This window comes from Netta rufina (assembly GCF_964035555.1).
Source record: "Netta rufina genome assembly, chromosome: 21".
Taxonomy (NCBI): Eukaryota; Metazoa; Chordata; class Aves; order Anseriformes; family Anatidae; genus Netta; species Netta rufina.
Genome location: NC_140145.1, coordinates 6,986,290 through 7,010,120, shown reverse-complemented (window position 1 = coordinate 7,010,120; position 23,831 = coordinate 6,986,290). Strand labels below are relative to the sequence as shown.

The following is a 23,831-nucleotide window of genomic DNA, read 5'->3' as shown; positions in this document are numbered from 1 at the left end:
CACCCACCGAGCCACCCGGGCCACCCTCCCCTTCTACCACGGGGGACGACGAGGCACAACGGGACCGGGGTCACGGATTGGCACCGTCGGCTCGCGGCGCAGAGCCCGGCCCGGCTGCGGGCATCCCGACCCCATCCCCACACCCCCTCATCCTCGCCGCGGGGCAGCGGCCGTGCCCGAGGGCCAGCGGAAGGGTTAACGCGGCGCTCGCTCCCCGTCCTGCACATGGGCTCCCTTTCATCTCTGGCTCGAGGCCAGCCGGAGCCTGTATGAATCACAGGCCACTCCTCTCCTCTCTCTCTCTTTTCCCCCCCCCTCTCCCTCCGAGCCCCTTGGCCAGAGGCTTCTGCAGCCTTTTACTCACACAAACAAAAATAAATCTCGCTGCCGGCCTCTGAACCCTGCAAAGGCGAGTTTCCCTCTGGCTCCCCGAGCGGCCCGGAGCTGTGCGAGGGGACTTGGCACGCTCCCCGCCGACCTCGCTCTTTCACTCCCGGCGCATCCTGTGTCCTTCTCTCACCGGGCGGCCCGGGGAGCGGAATGGGACGTGACGGCCGGCACAGGCATCGCTCGCAGCTGCCAGGAATCGGCCGGGTACGGCCCGCCGGAGCCGCCGGGGCAGATGCCACCCACCAGGGACCCGGCGCCACCGTCACCTGCGTGGCCCCGGCCGGCCGGGTAGGTGAGCTTCCCGCTCCGTGCCTATGGGGCCGCGCTCCCCCGGCCGCCTGCATAGGGCTGGGGGCCGTGTCGGGGCGCAGGCAGGGTCCCCCCCTTGGTTTTTTGGATCGTCGTTGCCCTTCGCGGGCTTTCTGCTGGGACACGTGGCTTTGCTCAGCCTTCCTGCTTGAGCTCCATCCCCACCGAGTAGGGCTTGGTGCTGCCCGGGGCCGAACATCCCATCCCTGCACTCCCAAATCTTGGGGAAAAACCCACCTGACGCCCTCCTTGCTGCAAGGATGCAGGGGCAGCCCCGTGCCCTGGCTGCTGTCACATTGTCCCCTCGCCATACGTCCTCCCGTGGCACCCAGGGGCGCAAACACCTCCCTGCCTCGCCACCCAGCACGTGGCCGGGTGCAGTCACCCCATACAGGCACCCAGCTGCCCCCCGGTGCCCCCTGCTCGCTTTTCGCCTTCCTGGCCGATGGGAGCTGTGGCCGGGAGGGTTGCGAGGCACGTGGGGAAGGTTCTGGTTGCTGCCTCGCCTTGGGGGAGGTGGCAGCATCAAGACATCTTGATTTAAAGCCAGATGACAGCACTTGGAAAGGGATTAAATCCCACTTCTTTCCACGGCCGCTGCTGGCCCCTGCAGCTCCTCGTTCCAGGGAGCCTCTGGGGCTTTGGCACAGCTACAGAGGGGTTCAGACCCCAAACCCCGTAACGCTGGGCACAACGGGGTCAGCACAAGGGGCTGGGGGAGGCCGGGCTTCCCCTCCTAGCCCCGGGGTTGCTCCGTGTGGGTGCAAGCCCGGTCTCGCAAGGGTTCTCCTGGCGGTTCTGTTCCCCAGCAGCGCTGCTGTGCTCCATGGGTGAGCGGTTCCTATTAGAGGCAACAAACATCAGCGAGTCCAGGGGAGCTATTTTTAAGCGGAGGAAGCACTAGAATAGCATCCTGAGTTTTTTAAGCCCGTGACTTACTAAAGAGCCCAAGTGCTTCGATAGCGTCGGGAGGAATACGTGAGCTTTTCGGTCCCCTCCTGGCAAACGGCCTCGTCCTAAGGTCCGGGTCCAGCCCCGGGGGGTTGCTGCTAAGACCCACCCGACCCTCCCCATGTCTGTGAGCACCTCTGGTCTCTGGAGGGCGCGTGGGGCTCCGTCAAGGACAGCTCTGTGGGTTTTCAGGGCTGGAGCCCACCTGGTTTCCCAGCTGGATGTTGCCAGGAAAGGCACCGCACGTGCGGGACCTGGTGGGACACAGCGAGATGCTCCCCGCAGCCCTTTCCTGCTCGGGGTCCTGGTGTTAGGATGCTGCTGGCACGACTTGTGCGTCCCAAATTAGTTTGTTGTCGCTGGCGATCGTGTCACCTTGAGCTGTTTCCACCTGGAGGACAAACCCCCCCTTCCCCCAGCCTCCTTTCCCATCGAGGCAGGGCTCCTGGCATCGCTGCAGATCATCCTGGCTGCTGCCAGTCCTACAAATGGCACAATTTCTGCTCCAGCCAGCCTGCCCCAGTGCCTGCACGGAGCTGTTGTCCTACGAGGGTGCTTTTGGGGTGGCTTTCAGCGTCCCACTCGTGTGCAGGAGCGCTGGAGGTGTGCGGGTGGCACGGGCACAGCCTCCTGCGGGAGGCGCGCACGCCAGCCAGGCGTGTCTTCTGCTCTCGGTGGCCATGGCTCGCGGGGCTGACGTCCTTCGTACTCATCATCTGTCCCTCTCCTCCAGGCCGTGCTGAAAGACCAGAGTCAAATGAGGCAGATGGAGCTGGAGATCAGACCCGTCTTCCTGGTGCCGGACACCAACGGCTTCATCGACCACCTGGGCAGCTTGGTGACGCTGCTGGACTGCAGGAAATTCATCCTGGTGGTGCCCCTGATCGGTGAGCGTGGCCAGCACGAGGCGGGTGGGCTTCCTCATCCCCCGGGACGGGCTGTCCCCCCATGCCAGCTCCCTCAGTGCTGCCCCACGTGCCCGCAGAGCCTGTGTGGTCCGCAGCCGGGCGGCTCGTGCCGCGCTCAGCCGAGCGGTCGCGGTCCTGCACCGGGTCTGGGCACGAGCCCTTTGCTTTTGCCTGCTTTTATATTTGCTTGCTGGAGCTGTGTCTCGTCCCGGCAGCAGCCGGCGCTCCTTCTCCCCGTGCCTCGCCGCTCCCCTGCCTGCCAGCTCGCTGCCCGCAGCCCTCCCCAGGCTCCGCTCCCCGTGGTGCACTGAGGGGGTGCCAGGGGCCGGGAGAGGCATGTGGGTGTTAAACGGGATTTGGAAGGAGTTTTGGAAGGAGCGAGGAGGAGGAATTGTTAAACAATCAAAGCAGATAGCTTATCCCAGCTGAGCTGGGGCTTAGGCAGCCCGAGCAAATGGCCGGCCTGTGTCCCAGCGTCTCAGAGCTGCTCAAGCCCAGCCCTTCTTTTTATCCTTATAAAGCTCGCAGTAAAACAGCAAGCTGGTTCCCGTTATTGGTAAACACTCACCCTGGCAGATAACGGCTGTGCTGCTGGGTGGTCTCCCAGGGTGGCGGGAGGATTTGGGGAGATGCCTTTGCTCTGATTGTTTGATCGCTCGCTGGGCTCGAGGTAGCGCTCCTCCGGCCAGGGCCTCGCCGCGGCCGCCTGCGCCCCGGTGCCAACCTGGCCTTTAGGGGACACCGGGGACAGAAGGAGAGCTTGGGGACAGAAGGAAAGGATGGGGGCAGAAGGAGAGCTTGGGGCAGGAGCGGGGCTGAGCCTCGCAGAGCCCACACGCAGCCCCCAGCCCAGCCCCAGCGCCAGGGGGCCGGGTGCCAGCGCTGCCCCGTGGGCACCTCCAGCAGGCCCTGCTGCTCCCCTGCCCTCCCAGCATTTATGGGGCCTCCTCCTCGACTCCTAGCCCTGCCGGCCCTACAGCCAGCACCGAACAGCTGCCTTTCATGCGGGGTCTGGCTTGGGAAGGACTCCTAGGACTGGGGACAGGACCCCTGGGCAGGGGGCACGGGGCTGTCAAGGGGCTCCGTGGCTTGGCACGGTGGTGCCAGGGCGTTTTTTAGGGAAAAAAAGGGAAGGAAGGCAGCCACCCCGGCACAGCCCCCGGGGCTGCGGGGCGTGCTAACACCTGGGATTGCTGGCACCTTCCCCGGAGCCCTGGCCCTGCCTCCCCGGTGCTCCCACGTGCTTCACGTGAGGCTCGTTCAGCCGAACCCCGGGCGGCGAGCAGGGGCTGCGGGAGGGCTGAAAGCCCCCGTTGCCCTCCCTGCCCCAGTTGCTGCCTCCCTGGACCTCCAAAACGAGGACTGGGCCAGCCCAGCCTGGCTTGGGTAAGCCGGGGACCCGCAGCCACTGAGGGCAGAGGCCGTGGTGCCACGTCCCACCGCTGGCCTCCAGACCCCAACCGTGCCCTTGCCCTCGGCACCGTCTCTTCCTGGGGATGCAGCAAGGGGTTAAGCGTGCAGCTCTGCGTTGGGTTTGTTTCTCTTGCTCTTTAACCTGCTCCGTGCTCCTTGAGGCTGACCCCGCCATGGAGAAGCCAGGCCTGGTGCAGAAGCACAAACAAGCCTCCCCTTTGAAGCCTGTTTAGCTTGGAAGCAGGAAGGCAGATTTCGGGAGGGAATACCAGCTTTTCCTGTTTGATGTTCCGTTCGTGCGCAGCTCCCCCCACCCCGAACCCAGCCGTGCATTGTGTGCAAATGGCAGCACCAGGTCGCTGCGAGCAGTAGCAAGAGGAGCCGGCCGAGAGCGAGGAGCCGAGCAGCTCCATGCAGCTTTAATTTGAATACCCAGACAGTGAGTGCCAGTCTCACCATGGAACACAGCGATCACGCAGGCTCCCCGGGCAGTGATTCACAGCACTGGGGAGAGGCCTCAGACCCCGAGCTCTCTCCCCGAACCCCCAAGGAATGCATAGTTCCCACTTGAACTCAGGACTTGGCTCCAAGCTCGGAAACAATCTTCAGAAATGAAGCCATGGCTCAAACACACACACACACACACACACACACAGAGTGCGCGCAGAGGCTCCCTCGCACACACGTGCACACCAGCTCTCTCGCGCCCCGGCCTCGCGCACACGCAGCCCCGTGCACGAACGCGTGCGAGGATGCTCGTGCACGCAGCTGGGCACGCCGTGGTGCGCACAACCTCCTGCACAACCTCATCCTGCTCGCCCAGCCATGGGGCAGCACCTCCAGCAACCCCAGAGCTGGAGGGTGCCGTCCTCCCGGGGCTCTGCCGGTGTCCCCCCGGGGCTCTGTGCCGGGTTTGGGGGGCTGGGGAAGGGTTTTGGGTTCGGTGTTCCTGCTGCTTGGCAGCGGGACAGGAGGCTCCAGCTCTCGGCAGGCTCCGGTTGAGCCGAACGGGGTTGGGAAGCTGCCTGATCCCAGGCTCGTCTTCGGCAGCATGTGTGGGGACAGATGTGCGAGCCCTGTATCAGACCCAGATGGGGGAGGCGTTGAAGGGAGCGGGCTCCCCTGCGGGCGGCCCCGGGACGGCAGCTTCAGGTGTGAAAATAGGGCCAGGAGTCGTCAGGGAAGCGGGGACTGAGTGGGAGCCGCCTGCTCCCACGCGTGACCCCGCTCCCACGTGCTGCAGGGGGGGGGCAGCAGCTTTTTGAGCCTGAAAAGGGGAGCCAGGAGGAGGCAGGGAGCCAGGCGGCGTGCCGCGGTGGCACCGTGCTCAGGGTCCCCTCTGGGGGCACAGGGAATTTCGTGACACCCCCAGACGGGCGGGGAGGTGCCGTCAGTCGCCGCGGCGGTGGGGGGCACGGAGGTCTCAGCGCTCCCGGGGCCGAGCCAGGTGATGTGTGGAGGTGGAAGGCAGCGAAGCTTTTCCAGAGCCGCGGCCAAGCCCAGGCGCACGGGGACGCTGCGGCAGCTGAACCCAGATTTCCTGAGCCAGCTCCCAGTGCCCCGGCCCCGAGGCCTTGGCAAGCGGCATGCTTCAGCAGCGGGTCACGAGAGCACCTTGTCCCTTAGTAACTGTACCTCCTCTTCCTGTTTGAAGTGATAAACGAGCTGGATGGCCTGGCCAAGGGCCCGGAGATGGAGCACCGGGCCGCAGGCTATGCCCGCCAAGTGCAGGAGAGAGCCAGGAAGTCCATCGAGTTCCTGGAGGAGAGGTTTGAGAGCCGGGACAACTGCCTGAGGGCTCTGACCAGCCGGGGCAACGAGCTCGAGTCCATCTCCTTCCGCAGCGAGGACACCACCGGGCAGCAGGTGAGGGGCATCGCAACCCCAAGGGGATGGGGACACCGAGGCCGTGCTGCCAGCGCACTCTGCAAGGCTCTGGAGGGATTTTATCCTCCTCGGGGGGGATCCAGGGGACCCCATCCCTGGGGTCAGCGTGCTCTGAGCAGCCAGAGGGCAGCCCGCTCCCTTTGCAGGCTGTGTTAGGGCTCGGAGCAGCCCTGCGACACCATCTCCAGGGCGGCGTGGAAAGGAGGGTGGTGGGGCTGCAGGGTTTTTTTCCTGCTCCAGGGTAACGTTGCCCTTTTCTTCCAGGGAAACAACGATGACCTGATCCTGTCCTGCTGCCTCCACTACTGCAACGACAAGGCCAAGGACTTCATGCCCTCTAACAAAGGTAGAACACCCTCACAGCCCCTTTGTCCCTCTCTGCTGCAGCCCACAGACTTTGCTCGCTTCTCTTTGGTGGCCCTTGGGGCTGATCCTTCCCACATTTGGCCTCTTTCAGCACCAAGGTGCCACCTCCTGCCTCCGCTCAGCCCCAAGCTGTGCCCCTCCTGCTGCGTTTCCAAATGCCCACGTCTGGGTGCACCTTTTGGGACTCCCCTAGCCTGTGAGGGGCCCCCTCCCAACACCCCCAGAGCCCATTTCATGGTGCCAGCAGTGCCATTAGCAGGAATTATCCCCCAGAGCATGCACCAAGCCCATTAAACCTCTCGTCAGGTGCCTTTTGCTCTCTCCTCCTTCTCCCAGAGCGAGAAGAGCGGGCGCAGCTCCAGCGCAGGGCCACCTCCTGCCACCCTGTGCTGCACCATCACTGTGCTCCCCGGGCTGTGAGGCTGCGAGGGGGACACCGAGGGGGACAGGAGGCTGGGGAGGCCGGCGAGGGCTCCTCCCTGCGAGCCCCGGTGCCTCCTGGCCCGAGCCGTTCTCCTCCTGGCGCCCACTTGGCATCGGCAGCGTGTGCTGGGACCAGACGGCCCCAGGGCCGCTGCCAGGGCGGTGGGGATGGGAATTAGATCAGCAGCTGCCCAAGAAATCAACCCGCATTTGTCAGTGCGAATTCTTAGCAGCTTAACTTGTCAGATTCACAGAGAAACCGTCACCAAATGTTTATGTGCAAATGATGCTGAATTTTGAAATCATGTGGATTATGGCGAATGGGGCCTGACAAGCTGACAGCCTCTGGTTTGTAACAAGGAGGCGCGTCACCAGCTCGCAGCAGAGGATGTTTATTGTTACACATTTCTTAAAGTGTCCGCACAAAACCTCCCCGATCCTGCTTTCAGCAGCCCTCAGCCCCAGCCCTGCCCTCCTGCATGGCCGCCCGAGCCCCCGGCTCCCCACAGCCGGGCCCGTGCACCCCTTCCTCCCACCGCCTCGGCCCCGACACCGTGAGCGCAGCCCGAACCTTCCCTTCCCCTCGGCCTGCCGCTCCCGGCACAGCCAATCTGGGCCCATGTTGGGCTCCCATAAACTCTGTTTTTTCCATTCCAGTCCTGGCTCGGAGGCACTGTGTTTCCTGTGCTCATAGGAACAGTACTCTGGTCACAGGACCCAGCTGCTTACACATACCCCATATGCTTCCCCTGCTTCGCACACACGTAAGCGGAGCTCCCACATCCCCAGCCCGGCGCGTTGCGTGCGGGGCAGCTCATCCATCTGGGGGCAAGATCCTTCCAGTTATTTCTCAGGCTTCAGCTCTTTCTGCCTGTCTGAGCCTCCGCCAGAAACGCCTCGGTGTCGGTGGCTCCTCGGAAAAGCGCCTCAAAAAAAACAAAAAAACAAAAAAAAACGAGGGTTCGGGTTTAGATCTCGTAATGAGATCGCCAGAGTAACAGCACCAGCTTCCTGCTGCAGCCAGGGTCGCAGCCCGTCTTCCTGGCTTGGGGCAGGCACACGGAGCGGGCTGGGGGCAGAGCTCAAAAATCAGCCCCGAGCCCCTGCAGGAGGGAGAAGAAGGCCTCGGAGGTGAAGGGCTGTCTGTGGGGAGCTGGGTGCACCGCAGGGGTGCCGGGCGGCTGCGCTTTTTGGGGTGCTCGTGCCCCGTTTTGGCACAGGGTGGGGGCAGCTTGGCATGGGATGGGCACAAGGGCTGGGAAAGATCGGGTCCGGGCTTCATGGGGTCCGGGCTTCACCCCGCTCTGTCTTTTTCCCCCCCTCTCCAGACGATCCCATCCGTTTGCTCCGCGAAGTGGTGCTGCTCACGGACGATCGGAACCTGCGAGTCAAAGCCCTGACCCGCAACGTGCCGGTGCGGGACATCCCCACCTTCCTCAAGTGGGCCCAGGAGGGCTGAGGGGGCCGATGGGGGGGGTCCGAAACCCCCTGAGTGAGTAACGCAGCGCTCTGCGCTGGGAGCCCGGCTCCGGAGGCAGCCCTCACCGTGCGCCACCGCCGCCTTCCAGCCCTCAACGAACAATAAAACGCCGCCTCTTCAACCCACCCCGGAATGGCCGTGCTGCGAAGGGTGTCCCCCCCCCCTCCACGCCCCGGGGGGGGCAGGCAAGCTGGGAAGGTCACGGCCCTGGATGGTTCACGCGGAGGCTGGGACGCTGAGGGTGCTGCCCGCCGGCCTTTCGGGAGGCGCCGGAGCGGAGCCGGAGAGCCCTGCTGCCCTCCGAGGGAAGCTTGGGGTGCGCCCGTGCCGGATCGCCAGCCTTTTGCTTTGGTTTGCTTGGTTGCAGAGAGCTCTCGAGTCGTGTGGGTCGGTGTCGCCTCGGGTTTGGAGGGCAGCGACCTGGGGACACGACGGCGCAGACTTTTGGGGATGGCTCGGTGTCGCTCAGCCCCACCAGCGAGGCTCCCCGGGGTGCCCCGGGCCTGCCCGCGCCCTTCGGGGGTGCCACGAACTTCAAGGGCAGCTCCCCCCCTCTGCCGGGTGCCCCGCTCTCGCCATCGTCCCTGCCCCAGCCTCCTTGTCCTGCATGTCCCCGGCAGCACCATGTCCCCAGTCCTACCACCCCACGGAGGGGGACGCTGCCTGCAGAGGTGCTCGTCCTCTCCCTGCTGCAGGGTTTTGCTTCTTGAGCTGCGTTTCAGCCGTCCCTGTAGGTTTGCTGCAGGTGTGCGCCCTGCCTGCTTTGTGGGGAGGGGGGCTTTGAACACCTCCGATCCCCCCCCCAAGCTGCTTTCTGTCCTGCTCCCCTCCCACCCCACCATTACCTGTCCCTCCCCCGAGCCCCGTGTCCCCACACCGCTCCCTGCAGACACATTTTTCAGCCCAAGACTCAGCATGAGCCCAACGAAACCCTCTGAGTCCCTGAGGACCCCAGGACGGGCTGCGCGATGGGATCCCATGGCAGGTCCCATCCCAAGAGCCTGGGCAGCGCCTGGCCCCGAGGCCAGCTGTGGGGTCCCCTTTTGGGTCACCCCAAGCCCCACAGGGACACGGGCACCTTGTCACAGGGCTCTGCACCTGCAGGTCCATCCCACACCGGGTGGATCGGGGTGCTGCCGAGCCCCTCGGAGCCACGTTGTCCCCACCACCGTGGCACTGCAGACCCAGAAGCCACGAGGGAACGTTTTCCCATGAACTGGCACCCCCTGAGGCTCTGTCAAGCCCCGGTCCCATCAGCGGAGGGTGGGACTGACCCCCCAGGGCCACCACGGCCGTGGGAGGGAAGCGTCAAAGGTGGCAGAGGAAGCAGCAGGACCCAGCCCGACATTTTCCTTTCCTGCGTGGGTGGCTCGGACCTGGTGTGGAGCACGTTCGAGCAGGAAGCCCCGCTGTCACCCCGTGCCGGCTGCCTGGCCCCGTGGCGAGGACCAAAAGGGGGTCAGAGCCTCGGCAGCGCGTGGTCCTGTGGGGCAGCACCGCGGGCGAGCAGGATTTGTGCTCCTGTACCTGCACCATACGAGTGCCCCGGCCTCAACGCCGCTCACGGCAGGGCCTGGCAAAGGCTGGGCTCAGCTCAGTCACAGATCCTGAGCAGGACTTTGGGGTCCCCGAGCAGCGCAGGCGCTGGTGCCTGCAGGAGGGCACACGGAGTGGTGGTGGGAGCAGCGAACACGAGCACCACGGCCCCGATTGATGAACGTGGGCGACGGCTCTGCCGTGGGGCCAGCCCACACCTGCGCTCAGTGGACTTCACCTTCTCAAAGCCGTGTGTTTGAAAGGTTTTTTCCTAACAGTGTTTCACCCTGCGAGGCCAGTCCTAGGTACGAGCAGCTCGGAGGGACGCGCAGCCCCGCTGGACGCCCACCCCGTGCCCTGGGACGCTGCGCGGAGAGGTCAGGCTGCCACCCCGCTCCCCGTGGGGAGCCCGTTTCTCGGGGAGGCGGCCGCATTTGGGTGATTTTGTCAAGTTGGTTTTAATCAGTTTTAGTATTAAACACTTGTCTGTGCAGCCTGGTGTCCTGTTCTCTCTCAGCGGGCGCGTTGCGGCAGAGATTTGGGGCGGGGGGGACACCAGGGAGGGGACGGCAGCGGGACCTGTCCCTGCTTGCAAGGATGTTGGTGGCCGTCCCATGCTGTCCTGTCCTGCCCTGTGGCTCACCCCATGAACCGAGGGGGCTGTGGGGGCACCAGGCAGAGCCCCTCACCTCCCTCCCGCAGCCCCGCACCCCCCGGCTGTGGGGCAGCTCCGCGGGCATGTCGCGGGTCCCCAGCCCAGCCCCACGCGGCAGAGAAGGACGCGAGGCTTTGCGTGTTAATGTCACTTTATTGCTCGTTCCGTTTCGACTATAGAAAAAAGGGCGAGGAGCCCGTGTACAAATCGGACGTGATACAGACCCGGCCGGCGGCCCCGCGGGGCGCTTCCAGCTGTGCTTTGGGTGCAGCTGCTGCCGGTGCTTGGCCCCCCCTGAACGGGGCACGGGCGCCCCACGGCACCTCCAGCCGGGTGCTGGCGAGCCCCAGGGGGACCCGGGCAGCCCGGCAGGGACCCAACCAGGCTCCCCCTGCCCGTCCCCAGCTGGGAACGGGGACCTGGGGGTGGCCGAGGGGTGCGCCACGGGCAGGAGCAGCCAGCGCAGGCTAAGGCACAGTGGCTGCGAGGCTGGGGCCGGTCACTGCCCCGGGGCCTCGTGTGCAAAGGAGAGGAGGGGGCGCGGGGAGGGGAGAAGCTTCACATTAGCCCCAGGCAGAGGGGTCGTGGCCCGGGCCAGGGGTAAGGGGAGGGGGTCCGGACTCGGAGGGGGGCACCAAACAGAAGGCACGAGAGGGGTGCTGGGGCAGCGGGGGTGCCCCGCGGGGGCTCGGCCCCCTGTCAGTGCAGCCCAGCCCGGGGCAGCTCCGCGCCTCCCTCCCCGGGGCCACGCTCGGCTCTCCCCATGCAGCTCCCGGCGCCCCCCGGCCCCTTCCCGTGGCCCCGCGCCTCCCCTGCCCACGTCCGCGTAGCTGACAAACCCGAGCGCTTTGTCTTTGTCATAAACTCCTGGCCCGGGCTCCCCCCCAAACCCGACCCGACCCAGCTGCGCTGGGAACGGGAATCTTTGGCAAAAAGAGGTGAGCGGCCGCCGGGCTCGCCCCCCCAGCCCCCCAGGACGGCGGCTCCCCGGCTGCCCCCGCGGGTCCCGCATCCCCACGGGGCCCCGGGCATCCCTGATGGCGAGGCGCCTGCTGGGGCAGGGCGCAGGGGCTCAGTCTGTGACAGGCCCTGCCCCACCTCCCAAAAACGCGGGGTGGCCGCTGAGCCGCGGGGTCAGGGCCGGGAGGTCAGTGCCGCTCCGGATCCAAGAGCATCGCCCGGCCACGGCCACGGCCACAGCCACGGCCACGGCACGGACCCGGCCGCCTTCCCTCCCACCCCGCGAAACCCTTCGGGCCCCTCTGTCAGTCCGTCCATCCCCGAGCTCCCCGGGGGGAGGCCGGCGTGCACCTCCCCGCCTTGCTCGCCGCTCCCGGAGGCCGCCGGCAGCTCGGAGGCATCGCTGGATCAGCTACTCACGGGCCCGCGGCGGTCGAGGCGGCACAGTCCGGGTCCCGTCGCAGCAGAGCCGAGCTCCGGCGGGTCCCACCGCGGGGCCGGGGGGCTGCCGAGGGCGTCCCCGTCACCCCGGGGTGGGGGTAGAGACGGGGACGGCCCCGAGGTAAGGAGCGGGCTCATGTCCTCCAAAGCCTCGAGGCTCAGCCCGGCGTCACAGCTTGTGCTTCGCCTCCCGCCCCAGTCCCGGGAGCCGCCGCGGGGCCCGGCGGTGGCGGCGAGGGGGACGGCCGAGCCACGAGGGCAGTCCCTGAATTATCGGCTGCTCCCAGGCGAGCTGGGGCGCCCGGCGCTCTTCGCAGGACACGCCATCCAGCCGGCCCGGGGCAGCTCTCATGGGACTTTCTGCTACGAGCGAGTTCTCCGGGGCCGGCGGCAGCGCCGGGGGCCGAGCACCCGCCACCTCCGCCCCCCAGCTCCATGCGGGGAGGCAGGGGCACGGGGAACCCCACGGGCCCCCCGGCCGGGCCGGTGCGGCCCCCGGCGGGCGCTAGGGGGGCGAGTAGCGCTCTATGGTCCGGGCGGCGTCGGCGTGGAGGTGCGGAGCCTGCGCCAGCACCTCGGCCGCCTTGTCCTGGCTCAGCCCCAGGTGCTCGGCCGTGAACTTGGCCAACGGGTAGAGGCTCTCCATGGCCTTGGGGTCGCTGAGGAAGTGCGAGGTGTGGGAGAGCAGCTCGGCCGCCTTCTCCTGCTTGAGCCCCAGCTGGTCGGCGGTGAGCCGGGCCATGGCGTAGACGCTGTCGGGGAAGTCCAGCTTGGCTTTGCCGTCGGGGCCGGCCGCGTGCATCTTCATGTGGCTGATGAGGTTGCGCTGCTGGGCGAACTTCCCGCCGCACACCTGGCACTCGTAGGGCTTCTCGCCCGAGTGGATGCGCATGTGCTCGGTCAGGCGGTACTGGCGCGTGAAGCGCATCCCGCAGGCGTCGCAGGCGAAGGGCTTGAGGCCGAGGTGGCTGCGCATGTGGCGGGTCATGGTGCCGCGCTGCGTGAACTTCTTGCCGCAGATGGTGCAGGGGTACGGCCGCGTCAGCCAGTGCGTCTTCTCGTGCTGCCGCAGCGTGGCCGGGTCCTTGTAGGACTTGTCGCAGGACGAGCAGCGGTAGGGCCGCAGGATGTCGCCCAGCCCCGGGCCACCCTTGTCCAGGAAGGGCACGGCCTGCTCCGCCGCCGCCTTGTGATACAGCTCCTCTTCGTTGTGGGCCTCCACGTGGGCGTTGAGCTGCTCGGAGCTGGGGAAGCCCTTGCCGCAGGGGATGCAGACGTACAGGTTGTCGCCCAGGCTCTCCGGCTCGTAGCCCAGGTGGTTGCAGTAGCGGTCCAGCGCGTCGCCGGGCGAGGGCCCCTCGCTGCTGCCCGTGTCCTCGCTCGTGCTGTTATCAGGCTCCAGGTCGTTGCTCTCCACGCTGGGGTACCGGGGCTGCGGCGCCGCGGGCGGCGACTCGGCCTTTTCCTCCCGCTCCAGCTCCTTCTCCGCCTCCCCCTCGTCCAGGTAGGGGCCCAGGGGCTCGTGCTTCATCCAGCGGTACATCAGCTCGCGCCCGTCGCCGCGGGGCAGGGGGGGCTCCGCGCAGGGCGGCGTGCTGCGGAAGGGGTCGGCGGCGTGGGGGTGCCCCCCCGGCTCTCCGCCCGGCGGCGAGTCCTTGTAGGAGGCGGGGTGGCCGGCCAGGAGGCCGGCGCTGACCGGGGGGCTGTCGTGCCGCGGGGGCAGCGAGGGCTCGCGGGGCTCGCCGGGCAGCAGGCGGTCGGTGGGCAGGAGCTGGGCGGAGGGGCCGGTGGGGCTCTTCTTGGAGAGGTCGAGGCCGCAGGGCGGCGAGCAGTGGCGCTCGGGCGGGCACAGCCCGTGGGGGTGCAGGGGGGTGCCCTGCGAGGCCGAGGCGTAGAGCTCCCCGCACTGCGTGTTGAGCGGCGCCGCCGGCTCCACGGGCGGCAGGTCCACGGGCCGCGGCGTCCCCGAGTAGCAGGCCTGGATGACCGGCGTGGCGGCGCGCAGCCCCCGGCCCAGCTTGTAGGGCGCGTAGCCCCCGCGCAGGTGGCAGTACTTGCCGCTGCGCTTCAGCTTCTTCTTGCAAAGCGCCACCAGGCCGGGGATCTGGAGGTAGCTGGCGGCGGCCAGCACGGCGCCCAGGCTCTGCTCGCCGCCCGGCTCGCACTCGGCCAGGCGGCCGGTGTAGATGAAGTCGAGGATGAGGCGGAAGATGCCGGGGCTCACCATCTCGTGGTCCAGGTTGAGCAGGTTGTCGTGCACCACCAGCGACTTGAGGTAGGCGCTGCTGGCCGCCAGGATGTTCTTGTGCGCGCGGAAGAGCGCGTTCTGCACCACGATGATCACGTCGCACAGGAAGCCCTTGGTGCGCTGCGTGTTCAGCTGCAGCAGCAGCTGCCGCGAGTGGCTCGGCACCTCCATGGCGTCCAGCATCGCGCTCCTCGCCCGCCGCCCTGCAACACACGGCCCCCGTCAGCTCTCCGCCGCCGGCCCCGCGCGCCCCCGCTCGGGCGCACGGCCCACGGTTTAGGGGTGTGGGGGGGAGCTCCTCCAGCACGTCGGGGGGCTCAGCCCACGCGTGGAGTGAGGGGGGGGGGGGGCTCAGACAGCACCTCGGGGGTCCGGGGGGGCTCGGCCCCAGCCCCAGCCCCAGCCCCAATCCCGGCCCCTCTCTCGCCGCCGCGTCCCGGCCGCTCTGCGCGCCGCCTCGCCCGTTGCCACCGCTTATATCGGGGCTCGCTTCTCGCCGGCCGGGGGGGCGGGGAAGGGGGTTAAAACCCCCGGAGGCATTTTTGGAGAAAGTGACATCACCCGCGGCAGCTTCCAGCACCGCGCCGCGCCCCGGCCCCGCCACCCCGGCAGCGCCCCGGCCCCCCGCTCCCACCTGCCGGCCCCACCGGAGGAGATGTACAGGGGGTACGGAGGGAAGTGGAGGGGGGGGGGAAGAGGAAAAAAGCCCGACCCGGTGCCCCCCGAGCAGCGGGGAGAAGCGGAGCGGGGCCCGCCCGCCCCCCCGGGGCCGCCTCTCGCCGTTACCTGCGCCGCGCCGCTGCCCCGGCTCCCCGCGGCGCCTCCCCGGCTCTTATGCGCCCCGGTCCCGGGAGGCGGCCGGCCGTGCCCCCGGCGCCCCCCGCCCCCGTTTCCTTTCCCCCCCCCGCCCCCCGCGAGGTGAGCGGGGGGACGGCCGGGGAGAGAGGAGAGGGGGGCGCGGGGCGGGGGGGGGGGGGTGAGGGGGATGCAGGGTGTGGGGGGGAGAGACCGGGACCTCCCCTCCCCTCCCCGCCTCCCCTCCGGTGCCGGTCCCCCCCCTCCCCTCCCCTCTACCCCGCCGCGGTGGGTGCCGCCGAGCGGGGCCGGTTTTTTTTTCCCTCTTTTCCCTTTTTTTTTTTTTAAATTTTTTTTTTTTTTTTTACCTGGGCGTCCGGTGGCCTCCGCCAACCAGCCGAGGTCTCGGTGGACTCTCATGGCTCAGCCCCGGGGGGGGCGCCGCCGGGCGCTGCCCTCCGCCCGCCGCCGCCGCTCCATGCCCGGCGCTCCCGGCCGCCCGTGCGCCCCTCGGAGCGGGCGGCGGCGGCGGCGGCGGCTCCTCGGGGCTCCCGGCGCCGCCAGCTCGGAGGTGAAACCCGGGCTGCGAACTCCCCCTGACCCCGGCCTGAACTCCGCGCAGCGCCGCTGGCTGTTAAAGGGACGGCGGGAGGTTTCCTCCTCCCCTCCCCGGGCGGGGCACGCCAGAGCCGGGCCCCCCCCCTCCTCCTCCTCCTCCTCCTCCTCCTTCTTCTCCTCCTCCTCCTCCTCCTTTCTCCGAGCCCTCTTTCCCCCCTCCGCCCCGGCGGGAGCGGGAGAAACGGCGGCGCCGCCTCCCTCCCGCTCCCACCGCCCCTTCGGGGCTCCCGCTCCTCGGGGGGCGCAAAGGGAAGGGATGGGGGGGACCCTCTTTGCGCGGACCCACCGAGGTGAATCCCCCCGGGGGTGGTCTCCCGACCCCCGTTCCCCCTTTCTGGGTCCTCTCCCGGGCTCCCCTTTTCCCTTCCCATCACCAGGTGAGCCCCGACGGCGCGGCCGCAGCGCCCCGACGGCACCTACCCCGCGGCTCCCCCGGCGCCGCCGCTGCCTCCCTGCCCGCGGCCCGGCTCCGTTCGTGGGGCGCCATCTAGCGGCCCCCGCCGCGCTCCGCCCCCGCCGTCGGGGCTCGGAAAGGGCCGGGGGGGGTCGGGGAGGACGGGGGGGGGGACCGGGAGGGGAAGGAGGGGACGCAAGGGAGGGAAGGGGGGGGGGGGGGACACCCGCGGCTCCTCCCCGTGCAGGTGCGCGGCCGCCCCGACGGGGCGTCCCGTGGTGGCGGCGGGGCTGGGTTTTGGGGAGGAGGGTGGAGGGTGGTTGTGTGTTTTTTTTTATTAATGGGGGGGTGCTCCCCCGCTGTCCCCCCCCCCCCGCCACCTCCGGTGCTGCCTTGGAAGGAAGGGTGGCCCCCGCTGGGACACCTCGACGTGACCCCCCCCCCCCTTCGCCTTCTTCTTCCTTTCTCAGGGGCGCCCCGCAAGGAAAAGCCGTCGGGGGGGTGCCGAGTGAGCGGGGGGGGGCTCAGCCGGCCCTGATTTGCCGCTGATGGAGGGGGGGGAGCACGAAGGGGGGGGGGCACAGCCCTGGCGCCCAGATGTGCGGCAGCAGCGGTGGCGGCTTGGGGTGGGCCGGGGGGGCTGCGGCGGGGCGGGGAGAGGAGGAGCGGGGGGAGGGAGGGGGCAACACCCTCACCTCGTGTCCCCCCCCTGCCTCCTTCCGCACCGAAATATCTGCTTGCTGGGCCGGGGGGGGGGGGGCGCAGCCCGGCTGCCCCCGACCGCAGGCGCTGCCTCTCGCTTCGCTCTTTCGCTTCTCCTTTCTCACGGCCGCAGCCGCTTGCGCAAGCCCCGGGGCCGCGGCTTCCACGGCCGCGGCACCTCCAGGGGGGCTGCTGGCACCCCACCGCCACGGCTGGGTGCCCCCAGCATCGGCCACCCCCCTCCCCGATTTTGGGGGTCTCACCCCTGCGCTCTTGGGGAGCAGGAGCTGGCGCTGGGGTCCCGCAGTGGTGGCCTCGGCGCTGTCCCCAGCGCGAATTTGGTGCTCCCGGTGCGCTGCGGCCGGGGGGACGGGCACTGCCACGCGTGTGGCTGCTCCCCAAAAACGCCCTCGGGGGTCAACATCACCGGCAGCTCGGCCACGGGCACCCCCGGAGCCGGGACGTCCCGCTCGGGCTGGGGCCACCACCCCGGGACCTGGGCACGAGGGCACGGCCGCTGCCCTGCCCCAGGGGACCCTGCAGCGGGCACGGCCCAGGGGAGGACCCGGCACCCCAAATCCTTCCCCGGTCCCCATCCTGGGCTCGCACCGCCAAGATGCTGGGAGCGGGACGAAGGCGAACAAACATCGGTGCAGAGCCGGGGTTTAATCTCAGCTCCCCGGGCACTAATTTCCCTCTTTTTTTTATTATTTTTTATTTATTTATTTTTTCTTTTTTTTTTTTTCCTGTTCAATTAACGGCTGGAAGTGTTTCAGGTTCTGGCAGGGAGCTCTGGACGTCGCTGTGAGCGATGGCTCCCGCGGGCTCCGTCCGGGTAATTTACGGGGCTGAGCTGCATAAATCACGGCAGCCAGCGGCTCCCAGACAGCTCCCTCCCCGGGGCCGGCCGGGACCCAGGGCTGCCCCAGCTACCTGCTGAGTGATGCTGAGCCCCCGGGGCACAAACCCGGAGCAGGGAGCGCGGAACCTGCAACCTCCCCACCCTCTGCGCCTCTTCACCCAGCGCCCAGGGGCTGGGGCAGGTGGGGAGTGAGATGGGGGGGTGGCACTGAAGAACCCCTCCCGTCCCATCCTGCCACCCCGAGGGGTCCCGGCAGAGGGGCTGGAGCTCAGCCCCGGTGGGCTCCGAGCAATCCCCTGCCCCCCCCCCCCTCCCGGCCGCATCCTTGCACGAGTGGCTGCGGGAGGAGGCAGCGCGGGCGCCCAGGAGCGCGCAGGAAAGGGGCATTTTCGCCTCAATGTGCTGAGCAGATTGGAAACAGCTCTGCTGAAGTCATTGGCTCTGTTGGGAGGTCTGCGCTGGAGCGTCTCCCGCCCCGTGCCCCCTCCCCACGATCAATCACGGCGCAGCAAATTAGCCCAGATGCTGGGAGATTCGGTTCAAATCCAGCTGTGGTTTGGATCGCGCTCGCATGCCTGGCTTCATGTGGGACCTGGGCTTTTGGACAGGATACAGCCCCCCGGTCTCCGCAGGGCCCTGTTTCCCAGCTCAGCCTCTCCCCGAAGCCCACACACATGTGTTCCATTAGGGCGCCTTGGCCAGCCGGGCCGCATCCGGCACCGCCAGGAGCCTGGAGCCCCCGCTGGCAGCTCGCACTTCATTTCGCCGGCGGTGCCGGGGGCACGGCAGCCCCCCCTGCGTGGCCCCCGCCTGGCCCTGGCCCTCCTAGGGGGGCTGAGAGAAACCCCCCCGGCATCGCCAGGCTGAGGCCGGGAAACTCGTGACGGTGCTGAGCGGCTCCCGGCTGGGGGAAGCTGTGGGTTTGGGGCTGCCTCGTGGCCGAGCTGAGCCCCGCCAGGTGCTCCCGATGTGCCCGGTGCACCCCAAAATAATAGGATCTTTATTTCTGGGGGCAGGAAGGGCAGAGCCACAGCACCCTAATTGTGGGGTGGGCGAGGGGTGCCTCTGTGGGGTGGGGTGATGCTCGTTGGGGCAATGGGACCCCTTTTTTTCTGGGGTGATGCTGGGATAAACAAGGGGGCCCCATCCCTGCAAGGTGATGTCTCAGTGGGATCCCTTCTTTGTGGGGTGCTGCGAAATGGGGCAATGGGATCCTGGCCCTGCAGGGTGACCCTCAGGAGCCCTTCGCTGTGGGGTGATGCTCAGCAAGGTGATGGGACCCCTTCCTTTTGGGGTGATGCTCCATGGGGCAGTAGGACACATTATGGGGTGATGCTTAGTGGGGTAATGGGATCCCCTTCCCTTCGAGGTGATGCTCAGCAGGGCAATGGGACCCCTTCCATTTGGGGTGACGCTCCGAGGAGCAGTAGGATACATTGCGGGGTGATGGGACCCCTTCCTTTTGGGTTTATGCTCCATGGGGCAGCAGGACACATTGTGGGGCGATGCTTGGCAGGGCAATGGGACCCCTTCCCTTTAGGGTGATGCTCAGCGGGGTGAAGGGACCCTTTTCCTTTGGGGAGATGCTCTATGGGATATAGTAGGATGCCTTGTGGGGGCGATGTTCAGCAAGGCGATGGGACCCCTTCCTTTTGGGGTGATGCTCCGTGGAGCAGGACACATTGTGGGGTGATTCTTGGCAGGGTGATGGGACCCCTTCCCTTTGGGGCGATGCTCCATGGGGCAGTCGGAACACCTTGTAGGGCGATGCTCAAGGCGGTGAGGACCCCTTCTCGTGCCAGCCCCCCTCCTTTTTACCACGAAGCCGCACTTTGGGGTCCCCCCCCCCTTACCAGCTCCCCACGCGCTGCGCACCGCGGGGCCCCCGTGCGCCCCTATCCATGGGGAGCGCCCCCGACGGGACCGCGGTGGTTATAGGGCGGGGAGGGAGGGGGGGGGGGACAGAACCTACAAAGCCCACGAGATGGCAGCAACGGGCCACGCTCCGGGACGCCCCCCCCCGCCACCAACACCCCCCTCGGGGACATTTTTTTTTGGGGGGGGGGAGGGGGGACACGACTTCATCCCCCATCCCGCTCCTTCCCACGGGCGCACGGAGTGCGCGTCGGGGGACCGTGGGTTGGAGCGGGGTTTGGGGGGGTGCGGGGGAAAAATATCGGCCCCCCCCCCGGTCCCGGAGGGGGTGGCGGTGCTCCGGGGGAGGCGCTGCGCAGCCGGTGCCGGTGGGCCGGCCCCGGTGCTGACTAATCCCGGGGCTGAGTCACGGCTGCGGCGGGGAGCGCTGCGGCAGCGGCGCCTCCAAACCGGAGAGCCCCGACGGGGCGGGCGCTGCTGCTCCCATCCCCGACGGGTTGGGGGGGGGGGATTAAAAAAATTAAAAGGGGGGGGCGCACACGCACTGTGGGGGTCCCTAATTTATAGGAGAGAGGGTTCCGGGGGGGGGCGGGGGGTTGAGGAGGGTTTTTGGGGGATGTGACCGCTGAACGGATTGCGGAGGAGGGGAGCGGGAGGGAGGGGGGCTGTTTGGGGGTGTAAGCGGGGGAGGTGGGGTTGTTTTTTTTTTTTTTTATTTTGGGGGGGGTCGTGGCAGCGTGCGGCCCTGCGCAGCGGCGGCTGCTGCTGTCAATGACAACGCCGCTGTTGCCGTGGCGACCGCTATGATGCTCCGCCAGAGCACAGTGAGGTCAGAAGGCTCCGGCAGGAATCGGGGGGGAGGAGGGGACACGACGGGATAAAGAAGAGGGGGGGGCCCCGTCCTGGGGAGCCACCGGGGAAAAGTCCTACACACCCCAAAACCGCCCCACCGTGTCCCCAGCCGGCTGTAGGCTCAGCCTGGGGGAAGTTTAGGATGTGTGTGGGGTGCGTGGGGGGGTGGAATTGGGGATGCGAAGCCCCAGCCTGTCCAATCGTGGCCCCCCCCCCAAAAAAAAAAAAATAAAATGTTTTTGGGGTGTTCAGCCCCATTGGGAAGGTGCACCGTGCTCGCTGCGAGGCTGGAGAAGGGGGGGGTCAGGGTAACAGCGTGCTGCAGTGGGGCAGCTGCTGGGGGGGTAGGGAAATCTAAACGACCCCCCCCCCCAAAAAAAAAAACAAACCACAAACACTTTGTGCTGCCCCAGCCTCCTGCAGGGCATGGGGCTGGCACCCATGGGTGCTCACAGCCCCCCCCACCCAGGCCCTGCGGGGGGGCTCACGGTGGGGGCAGCCAGGACAGTGGGGTGGGTGCTGCCAGGGCTTTATTTTGGGTGGGTTTGGGCACCCCCTCTCCAAGACCCTCCGGGGGGGGGGGGGGGGGGCCTTGTGCACCCCCTTTACCCCCCAAAGGGCAGCCCCACACATCGCCAGCAGCAGGGCTGGGGGGGGGCACCATTGGAGGGGGGGGAGGTCTGGGAAATGGGGTCGGGGAGGGGGGGGGTGACACCCATTGGGGTGCTGGACCCCCCCGGAGGGGCGCACAGCCCCCCCCCAGGCTGCAGGAGGAGGGATGCTGAGGCGAAGAACCAGGGATGGGGATGATGGAGGGGGGGGGTCCCTATAGGACCCAATCCCCCCCCTTCTCCCCAAACCCACCTGCGGGCCGCTACCTTCCTCCTCCTCCTCCTCCTCCTCCTCCTCCTCCTCCTCCACCTCGCCCCCCCCCCCCAGCCCCCTGCCCCCCCCCCCCCGGGCCGATATAAATAGTAGCGTCTTCCCGTTCCCTAAATTTCCTCGCTGACGTAGCGCTCACGTCATTGTGTAGGTTGCTGCTTTTCTATGAATGAGCCCGAGATCCCCGTTACTACGAGCCCGACCCTATAAAAGCCCCGCGCTCTGCGGACAGCGCAGCACCGCCACCGCCACCGGGCCGGGATGCTCCGGGACCAGGGGGGTGTTTTTTTTTGGGGAGGGGGGGGGGTTGAGGTAAGGAAGAGGCAGGGATGGACCCCCCCAAACCCCCCAAACACCCTCCAGGTAAGCAGGGAAAGAGCCCGGGGGGGGGTTGGGGGGGGGGAGCGCAGGGAAAAGGGGGGCGCAGGGAGCTGCACCTGCCCGTCGGGGGGTTATGGGGTGGGGATGGGGGGGGGGGTAAAAGGGATGAGGGGGGGGTGTGGGGGGGTGTCAGGGTCCTGGGGGGGGGGGGTGTCCGGTGCTGGGGGGGGGCTCTGCGGCTGGCGGGGGGGGGCGCGGGGCCGCCTGGCGCAGCCCCACGTGCGGCGGGGGCGGGGCGCGGGGGCGGGCGCTGTGCGCGGAGCCGCCCCGGGGGGGCGCACGGGGAGGAGGGGGGGGGGACCCGGCCTTTTCGTCCCCCCCCCCCCTCCATTAAACCCCCGTCCAGCTTTGCAGTGTGTGTGTGTGTGTGTGTGTGTGTGTGTCCTCCCCCCCCCACCTCGTGCTGCGGGTGCCCCCCCCCTTTTTTTTTTTTCCCCCATCCCCTCCCCCCTCTCTCTCCGCAGCGCGCCCCGACGGGGCCCCCTCCAACCCCCTACTCCCCCCCATCCCCCTTTTCCCACCCCTCCCCACGGCCTATATCCCCCGTTTAACCCCCCCCCCCCCACGTCGGGTCGCTCGGCTTCCCCCCCCCCCCCACAAACAGCTCGGGCGCTTTCACCCCGGCCGTCGGAGGAGCCTGGAGACCCCCGCCCCCCCCCGTCGAGGAAAGCCCGAGTCAGCGCATCGGCACCTTGGCTCTAGACTGCTTACTGCTGCGTACGGCCGGGCCAGTAACAGTCTACAGTCATGGCTACTGAAGCATGACCCACGGCACCGCCACCGCCACCGTCGGGGGGGGGGGACACGGGGGGGGACAAGGACACACCGGGGAGCCACGGAGAGCCCCCCCCGGGGGGGGTTCTTTAGGGTTGGGGGGCAGCCGGGAGCTGTCCCGAGTGCTGAGCCGTCGGGGCGGCCCTTGGAGCTCCGCGCCGCCGAGGGATGGGGTTGGTTAATTTATTGTTAATTATTATTAATTATTATTAATTATTTTTTTTTAAGGGGGGGGGGAGGCACCGGCTGGGAGGGGGTGTCCCGGTGCCCGTTTGACCCCCGCTTTCTCTTTCCCCCCTCCGCAGACACCGAGCTTCCCCCCCCCAAATCCCCCCCAAACCCAGGCGGACGCCCCCCGCTGCAGCCCAGGTAGGGGTGGGCCGACCCCACGGCGGGGCGGACACGCGTGGGGCCGCCGGGAGGGCGCTGGGAATTTGGGGCGGGGGTCTGGGGATGGGGGGGGGGGGAAGGATGCTACCGAGGACCCCCCCAACACTTTTTTTTCCTCCCCACCCCGCGGCGTGGGCCGGGTGCGCTCGCTTGGTCGGCGTCTCCAAGGCACCGGTTGAATCCCCCTCCCTCCCCGACCCTATAACCCCCCCCCACGACCCTATAACCAACCCCCCCCCGACCCCACAACGCCCCCCCGACGTCGCTCGGGCGACCGTGGCTTTAGATTGTTACTGTGCTGCTGGGGGGGTAACAGTCTACAGCCATGGTCGCCGGGCCCGGCGCACTCGCAGCGCGGCAGCAGCGGCCCCCCCCCCAAAACCCTCCCCTCCCGACCCCATAACCCAACCCCCCCCCGACCCCATAACTCCCCCCGGGGCTCGGGGGGTCCCGTGGGGGCTGTGTGGGGGGGGTCCCGTCGGGCACAGCCCGCCCCCCGCGGCAGTAGGAGCTCACATGCAGGGTGCAGCTCGCCGCACATCAACTCTTACTGTTCGGGGGGGCGGGCGCGGAGCGGCTCCTCCTGGGCACCGGGAACGGCGGAGACCCCCCCTCAAAAAAAAAAATCCCCCCCCAACCCCTTCCCCAAACCCCCCCAAGCCCCCTTTTCCCCCCTTTTTTCCCCCTCACCTGTCCGGCCGCCGCGGGGAGCTCGGGGATCCCCCCCCCGCCATCCACCGTGCCCCCCGACGGCACCGGGAGATGGAGCCGGGGGGGGAAAGGGGATGGAGGGGGGGGGGCACGGAGGTTTGGGGGGGCCCTGGAGGTTTTTTTGGGGTCCAAAAGGTGTGGGGGGGTTCCCCGGGAGCGGAGCGTGGCCTGATGGGGCCGGGAATAAGGGTGGGGGGCGGCTGGGGGGGGAATTAGGGACGCGCCCCCCACCCCATACAGGGACTCTCCAGGTTGAGGTTCCCCCATGGCATCCCAGAAAAAAGAAACCCCAAAAGGGGAAGGTGGTGGTGAGGGGGGGACCCTGAGCTGCCCCCCCGATTGGGGTTTGGGGGGGTTTGCCCCCCCCCAGCCCACAGCGGGGTGCCCCGTGTCCCCAAAACCCTCCCCTGGCCACTGTGGGATCCCCTCCGTGCTGGTGCTTGGGGTGGGGGCACCGCCACGGCCACGGCCCCATAGAATTCGGGGCCCAAAACCCAAAGCACGACCCCAGGTGAGGGGGCAGGGGGCAGGGACTACGGCCCCTGGGTCCCCTCGGTTCCTTTTGTCCCCTGGTGCTGCTGTCACCCCCCAGGCCGAGGTCCCCCCTCACCCCTCGGCCTCAGATTTT

At 68.1% G+C, this 23,831-nt stretch overlaps 2 protein-coding genes across 4 annotated transcripts in view; one reads left to right on the top strand and one right to left on the bottom strand.

Annotated features, from left to right (window-relative positions):
* Positions 1–10,156, top strand: part of SMG6 (SMG6 nonsense mediated mRNA decay factor) — a 105,067-nt gene extending 94,911 nt beyond the window's left edge. For both annotated transcript variants that reach the window (XM_084299723.1, XM_084299722.1), the window contains exons 16-19: positions 2,384–2,537; positions 5,626–5,837; positions 6,123–6,204; positions 7,976–10,156. In XM_084299723.1, the coding sequence (XP_084155849.1) occupies positions 2,384–2,537; positions 5,626–5,837; positions 6,123–6,204; positions 7,976–8,106 (579 nt within the window). In that variant the 3' untranslated portion in view covers positions 8,107–10,156. The remainder of the gene's footprint in view (positions 1–2,383; positions 2,538–5,625; positions 5,838–6,122; positions 6,205–7,975) is intronic.
* A 1,922-nt stretch (positions 10,157–12,078) lies between these two features.
* Positions 12,079–15,353, bottom strand: HIC1 (HIC ZBTB transcriptional repressor 1). Of its 2 annotated transcripts, none has more exons than XM_084299647.1 (2): positions 15,131–15,353; positions 12,079–14,170 (listed from the first exon to the last, which is right to left on the bottom strand). In XM_084299647.1, the coding sequence occupies exons 1-2, from the start codon at positions 15,180–15,182 to the stop codon at positions 12,225–12,227; spliced, it is 1,998 nt and encodes a 665-aa protein (XP_084155773.1). In that variant the 5' UTR covers positions 15,183–15,353; the 3' UTR covers positions 12,079–12,224. The 2 variants fall into 2 exon arrangements, with proteins under 2 accessions (XP_084155773.1, XP_084155774.1); XM_084299648.1 differs by lacking the exon at positions 15,131–15,353 and adding an exon at positions 14,330–14,405.
* Between the last annotated feature and the right edge of the window lie 8,478 nt (positions 15,354–23,831).

Excerpts from the sequence above, each read along its gene's own strand:
- HIC1 (XM_084299647.1), bottom strand. The coding sequence starts at position 15,182 with ATGAGAGTCCACCGAGACCTCGGCTGGTTGGCGGAGGCCACCGGACGC. Across the intron at positions 14,171-15,130 it reads GGAGGCCACCGGACGCCCAG|GGCGGCGGGCGAGGAGCGCG; the intron begins GTAAAAAAAAAA and ends CGTGTGTTGCAG.